This window comes from Psammomys obesus, unplaced genomic scaffold (genome assembly GCF_907164565.1).
Source record: "Psammomys obesus unplaced genomic scaffold, mPsaObe1.curated_primary_1811, whole genome shotgun sequence".
Taxonomy (NCBI): Eukaryota; Metazoa; Chordata; class Mammalia; order Rodentia; family Muridae; genus Psammomys; species Psammomys obesus.
Genome location: NW_026589732.1, coordinates 13,276,142 through 13,283,404, shown reverse-complemented (window position 1 = coordinate 13,283,404; position 7,263 = coordinate 13,276,142). Strand labels below are relative to the sequence as shown.

At 45.0% G+C, this 7,263-nt stretch overlaps 1 protein-coding gene across 1 annotated transcript in view; it reads left to right on the top strand.

Moving 5' to 3' along the window:
- Positions 1 to 743: 743 nt before the first annotated feature.
- The window catches only part of Ptpn3 (protein tyrosine phosphatase non-receptor type 3), a 55,009-nt gene continuing 48,489 nt past the window's right edge, over positions 744 to 7,263 (top strand). The window contains exons 1-3 of the mRNA XM_055605231.1: positions 744 to 827; positions 2,070 to 2,242; positions 5,916 to 6,050. Coding sequence (XP_055461206.1) covers positions 2,103 to 2,242; positions 5,916 to 6,050 — 275 coding nt within the window. The 5' untranslated portion in view covers positions 744 to 827; positions 2,070 to 2,102. The remainder of the gene's footprint in view (positions 828 to 2,069; positions 2,243 to 5,915; positions 6,051 to 7,263) is intronic.

Sequence of the window (7,263 nt, the reverse complement as noted above, 5' to 3'; positions counted from 1 at the left end):
CACACACACACACACACACACACACACACAAACACACACACAAACTTACCAGTTTTAATGAAGAGATCCTAAAGTAAGAATTTGACATCAACCTTGTCACAGGACTGTGCTGAGAAAGGCTGTGATGGGCCACCACTTAGCAGATATCATAGGGTCTAAGATCATAGGCTCTTGAAACAGCCCCAAGCTCAGAGCCTGGCTCCCAGCAGCAACATCATTACGTAGACCTCAGCTTCCTCTTCTAGATACCCAGTGCAGGATAGCAACATACTGTTCAGGACTGTTGCAGAGTCCAAACAAAGGCAGTGGCCTGATATATGAAATAGACTTGGTGACAACTGGTGCCTTTCATTCTATATCATGCACATAATGAAGAGGTTCTTTCACACGTGGCTGTTAAGTAACAGAGCCAGGGCCACAACCCAGGTCTATCCTCCCTCTGCTCCACACTGCCCTCCACTGTCTTCCCCCATGTAGGCATCAGCTCCTGCAGGGCTTTAGTGTCACAAAGAGACTTACAGCAAAGAGTGCGCATGGCCCATGCTCCTAGTTATTTAAAAGCTGCCTCACAATCCAGAGGCCCTGTGGAGATCCAGCTCAGTGAGCTCCCTGAGTTTGGTGAGGCACACTCCCAGAAGCTCGCGGTCATCCGGATCATGAACAGAGGACCCATGTCCGACTGAGCCCTGATGTCTGTGTTTGATTTGCATTTTGCTTTCTTTTCTGTGCTATGTGTGGTTTTGTTTTGCTTTGCTTTTTACAGGGTGAACATACTCAAAATTTCTTTCAAAAGGAAAAAGTTCTTCATACACCAGCGGCAAAAACAGGTGAGTTCTGTCCATGCTTGCTGGGTTTGCCGTGTTGTTGGGGCTTCCCCACTCAGTTCCTCGGGAATTGCTTTCTGTGTCCTAGGAAGGAAACACCGTGGCTGTTAGGTCGTCAGACCCTGTGGTCCTCTCCATAAGTCAGTCGGTGTCTCTGTTTGGAGAATGAACTTGCCTTAGATTCAGGCTCTAGGTCTAGATCCTGCCTTTTCCCCTTAGCAACTGAGCAGGTTTTTTTCACCTCCCGTAGCCCATATTACCTTGTTTGTAGAAGCTCAAGTAATGTCCACTGCTCAGGGAACTGGATCAGACAGAAGGTCTGAGCACCTGGCAGAGCCCACTGCCGTATAGGAGGAGGCATCCCACGGCTAAGTTCCAGGGTTGATAGCTTGTTCCTGGGTCTTGTAAGAGGAGTCAGCAGGATCCTAGACAACTCTGTTTGTTTGCTTAGCCACAGCAGAAGGACGCGCAGTGAGAAAGCCAAGGCTCCACAGCCTCAGAGGGAAGGGGCTGGAATTTGAACCGAGGCGCCTGCCCTTGCCACACCACACCCTGTCTTGTTATGCTGCATAGTTGTCATTGACTGTCACTGTGTCCCTTTCCCAACTTTTCAAAGATGATATGCCCTTAGACTGGCCCCACACAGAGAATGGGTCCTTAGAAACAGGATCACTAAAGCTCAGAGTACCAAGGACTGGAACCTGGGTTGCCTGCCTGCCCCAGCCCCAGCCTTAGTGCAAGGAGGGTCAGGATGCATATTCCAAAATGTGTGTGAGATCAGAAAACCTAAATGCAGGTAGTCTGAAGGCCAAGCCAAGGGTGAAATTGCTTATGATATATAAGCACTTGAATTCACCCTGGAGCAAGAATGGAGAATCCCCAGGATTTTAACATTTCTACTATCTGCTTGTTTGGAAGGGATGTTCCCAAGCCTGAGCTTTAATTCATCAGCTGGTAGCTACAAATAAGCCCCTCTTGAACTGTAAACAGGTTTGAAACAAGAGTTTCAAGGACCCCAGATGGTAAGGAGACCTGCATTCAGGTCTTTTTTTATCATCACACCTGTGGAGGGTTGACAGTCCTCCTCCAGAATATTCCTGGGACACTGGGGTGTGTCTGAGGTGTCTAGGGGTTGCTCCCTCCCTCCGTCACATCTTTCCTGGTTATTACATATGGGGAGCAAGCTTGACACACTTTAACCATCCTGTGTCTTTACAGTGAAATCTCTACTCTTCTTCCTCCCAGGCTGAATCCAGGGAACATATTGTGGCCTTCAACATGCTAAATTACCGATCTTGCAAAAACTTGTGGAAATCCTGCGTCGAGCACCATTCATTCTTTCAGGCAAAAAGGTTACTACCTCAGGAGAAGAATGTTCTATCTCAGTACTGGACGCTAGGCTCCAGGAACCCTAAAAAGTGAGTATACTTTACAGGGACCATCCATACTAAACTGAGGTATTAATGTGGGCTGGTTGCCACTGATCTCTGTGGGCAGAGGGGCAGCTGCCCAGCTAGACTCCAGACTTTAGATCCCCGAATGGTGGCTGAGTCTCTTCAGGGGAAGCTGAGCCCTTGGTACACCTGTTCAGGTACATCTCATATTCCCAGCATTAGTTTCTGCCCCCTCAACCCTGCTGTCGTCTGAGTTCCCAGACAGCTAGCGTTGCATCCGCCACCACACCCTGTCCAATAAAGGACACTGAGTGTCATTCTGCTGCCAGCATATTAGGCTTTTCACAGCCAGAGGCCACTAAGCCAGCCCTTCCCGCACAACATTAGTCCGTAAGGCACCCCATAAAAATGAACAAAGGTTTCCAGAGTCAGGTGCCTTTGAAGGTATTTCCAATAATAGCTACAAAATAATAATCATAATTCATAATTCCTAGTATTTATGAAAGAAACATAGTTATGTTTAATTCTAACAATGAACCTAAGTGCTACCTACAGAAAATAATATTCAAAATATTTAAATTTACACATATATGTCATATGCACATTATAATTTTTAAAATAATGTACATTTAGTCTCTAAATAAAGTAACTGTGGAGCTTATATTTTTGTTTCATTCTAATCCAGCTTTGTATTAGCGGCAGCAGAAATTGTTTATCAAGTTGTTAGAATTTCTAAATCAAAATTGTGATTGTGGCTTTTTCTAAATGAGGCTCTAGTATGAGCTATTATTTGATATGAAATTTGATAAGAATGTTCTATGGCTTTCCTATTACAGGTTAGTCTTTAGGTAACATAATGATTTAGTAAGGGGCAAATTGCCTCTGGTGGGGGTGGTATTATTTCTTCTGAATGAGCAAACATAGCTTTAAAGTATTTAGCACTTAAATTCTGTCTAGTAGTTGTACGCATTCAATATTCTACTACCGAGTAGGCCATAGGGCTAATGTAGTGGGGCTACCCAGGGAGCTGCCTTGTCCTCAGGACGCCATATGGAAGCTGAATCCCCTTCCTGCACGGTGGTCCCTCCAGGCAGGCAGAGACCTCCAATGAGAGCCGTACCCCAGCGTGATGCAGCTCAGCCACCAGCAATGGTCCCGCCGTCTCCAGAGGTCTCACCTGCTGCTGGTTCACAGCCCAGACAGCTACAGCTGCTGAGGCCGTGCACTCACTTGGGTCATGCCTGCCTGGGGGACTTCCCTGATGGAAGTAATGCTAAGCACTCCAGGCCTGGCATCCCTCACCAGGCGCCATCCCTCACATGCCACCTTCCAAGCCGCCTAGAGGACCAGGTCTAGTCAGATATTTGGAAGAGAACTGCTTTCTTCCAATGAACACATTAACGGCAGCATTGTGACATCTGGGAGGGTGGGCCACACAGACACACCACCAATAAGGAGGCCCCTGCCATCTGCACTCCATCTCTTTTCACTTCTGTGGCATAAGAACCCCTATTTTGGTGCTTAGGGCAACAGTAATCTATTATATCCCACGATTTATGGCTTAGGAATTTAGGAAGGGTTTACCAGTGACTCTTCCGTTAGGCCTGCCCTGTAACACAGGGATTTTTTTTGACACACAGCTGCTAGTAGCCATTTTTAATTCTCTGCAGACTGTCACTTGATGTATAGAAGGCAGTTTGGGGTATAAGTCATCAGTTTTGTGTGTGTGTGTGTGTGTGTGTGTGTGTGTGTGTGTGTGTGTGTGTTTTATTTTTCCTTTTATTGAAAATAGATTTTCCATTAATTTATTTATTCACTTTATATCCTGATGGAAGCCCCCACTCTCTCCCCTTCTCCCAGTCCCACCCTCATACCCCTTTCCTCTATTTCTCCTTTCTTTTCTTAGAGAAGAGGAGGCCCCCATGGATACCAGCCCAACCTAGCATGTCAAGTCACAGCAGAACTAAGCATTTTTAATCCTCTGCAGAGTGTCACTTGAGATATGGAAGGCACTTTGGGATACAAGTTATCAGTTTCTTATTGACACCATCTTTCAGTATACTGTTAATTATATATATATATTTTATAATTATAATTATATATAATTATAATTATATAATTATAAATAAATATATATATATATATACACGCACACACACTTTTTTCTTTCTGATTCTGACTCTTAAATTGCTTGTTTTTGTTTTTTACATTTACTTATTTATGTGTAGGGATGGGGTTGGGGCACATGCATGCCATGGTACCCATGTGGAGGTCCAAGAAAACCTCTGGGAGTCAGTTCCCCTCTGTCCTGTGGGTCTCAGGGATTGAATTCAAGTCATCAGACTTGGCGGCAAGCACCGTTACCTGCTGAGCCATCTCACCATCCTTACTAGTCCCATTCATTTCCCGGATGAGGAAAGCATGGTCCAGCTCAGCCCTAGAGATACTTCTGTAGGTGTGTGTATTGGCTCTGATAGGCTCCATGAGAGAAGAATTTGTTCATGATTTTCCAGGGACAATGGAACAGTTTCAGGTTTCTATTAATAACCTGTGACACGTGCTTTAGGGATCTGCCACATTAAACCTTGGAGCCACGCTGCCTCCTCTTGTTTTAATATTGCAGCCTTAATCCACAGTCATGTGGCTTCTGACCTCAGAGAAAAAGGTCTCCTACCAATGCTGTAATGGATACTCTGGTCAGAGTGGCAGCGGCACTCGTTCTTGTAAATAGTCCCTGAAGTTTGTTGTATTTTTGTTCTGTTGTCTTTGTCAGCTCGTCTTAGGCCACAAGGAAGTATATGGACTATTTAAGACATCAGAGCATGGTGTAAAATTGGAAATGTCAGAACTGTTTCTGCTAACCAGACTTCAAACAACTTGCCAAGCTGATCTGTTCCTCAGGATTTCAGTTCTCTAACTAGAAGTAAAATTTAGAAATACCCTTTAGATAGCACATTCAAAGACTATGACCTGGGGCTGTTGTAAGCAGGTAGGTCCTCAGCTCCTTCTCTGTCAGAGAATTCCTGTGATTTCCCAGTGATGTATGGCCACTGTATCTGCTGGCCTGGGTGGCAGAGAGCATCTGGGAGGGTGACTGTGCTTTTGTTTATGCCAGTGGGAGGCAAGCGAGGTAGATCCGTTGATGTTATTGGAGCTGTGCTGCTCTGTGCTAGTCTTTGCTATTCTGTTCTCCTCTGGTGTTCCTTCTAACCTGGTAGTCTAGAAGCAGTTCAACTATTTAAAGTAGTAGAAACACAGAAGCATTTTTACCAAAACACTATAAACCAAGCTATAGCAATAACCTAAAGAAAAAACAGACCAAGAAAGGACGTCTGGAGCTAACTGGTTCAGCGGGTAGAGGCACCTGCTACCAAGCCTGATGTCCTGAGTTCGATCCCCACAGGTGAAGACAAAACTGACTCCTGCAAGTTGTTTACGGATCTCCACAAGTACACCATGGCACAGCCCGCACACAGGTACACAGACCCACACGAAATAAACAAATCTAGTCTTTAAAATTTGAAGAGGCCACCCTGGAAACTGAATAGCTGCACTCCTCATAGCCCAGCCAGTGTCACTGTGGCGCTAAGAAATCGCCTTCAGAGAAGAAGCTAGGGAGGCTGTATTTTATGTTGCTGCGCTTGCTTTCTTGTTAGACATAGCAGTGTGGAACGTGACTCTGCATCTGGTTTTTCAGGTCTATAAATAACCAATATTGCAAAAAGGTGATCGGAGGGATGGTGTGGAACCCAGCCATGCGGAGGTCCTTATCGGTGGAACGGCTAGAAACCAAGAGCCTGCCTTCCCGCTCCCCTCCCATCACTCCCAACTGGTATGTCTTCTTTATGCCATACACCAGCAGATACCTTTTCTCTTTTAAAAACAGAGTCGGCTTTTATTTCTTCAACAGAGATGGCCTACAGTCAGGCCTCCCACATGCTTTCCACATGTTTCACAAAGAGTCAGTCTCCTGATAATGCTAAGGTGGCTTTAAATAACGCTAGGTACCATGGTACACGCCTGTAATCCCAGCACTTGGGGAGGCAGAGGCAGGCGGATCTCTCTGAGTTTGAGGCCAACCTGGTCTACAAAGCAAATCCAGGAGGCTTCACAGGGCCAAGGCTACACAGAGAAACCCTTCAAGTCCAGTTAGCTGTTCTATCCATCAGACAAATAGCATTTCTTGTGGAGAACTTAAAATCCCTCCTAGTAACTGGACATGGTAGTAGATACTTGTAAGGTTAAGCTAGCATTCAGGATCCTGAGGCCAGAGAATCAAGAGTTCAAGGCCAGCCTGGGCTACATGGACCTAATCTCTCATAAATACATACATGCATACATCTTTTCTGCTGGCTGTTTTGAAATGTTTCATTGATTATTGTGCATCACAGTTACTAGATTCTCAGACATTATCCTTCCTACCTAACTATACCCTTGAAGTGCTTCTTTAAAAAAAAAAATTAATAAATTGGGGCGGGCCCTGAGGTCATAGCTCAGTGGTAAAGCACACATACAGCATGCACAGACCGTTTTCATTCTACAACCCTGCAAAATAAACAAATAATAACACCTGGAACCTGAGGCCTGCTGAAATGGTCACCTTAGAATCGTAGTATATGGTTGTGTCTTAAAGCTCTGAGAAGTCCCATGGTAAAGAAGTTAAAAGGATAGAGGATGAAAAGATGTGAGAACCTCGGGGTTCTTCTAAGTTTACCACAAATGGAATAATGTATCAATGCTTTTTCATAAGCATGTTTCAGAAAACAGTCAAGTGAAATTTTCGGTTGGTTATTTCAATAGTCCACAAGGCTATCAGCCATTTTGATGAATGTCTTTTAATTGCTGGGCATCATCTAGAGAAGTGAAGCAGAGAGAGGTTGTATCTTGGCTACACAGGTTTAGCATGGTGGCTTGCAAGACAGATGGACCTGGACATTTCCTAGCCAAGGTCTATGGGATTGTGGGATATGGGGAGAGGGACCTGCTGGGCACAGGAGGCCACATATCCTAGACAACGGTGATGATGATGATGATGATGATGATGA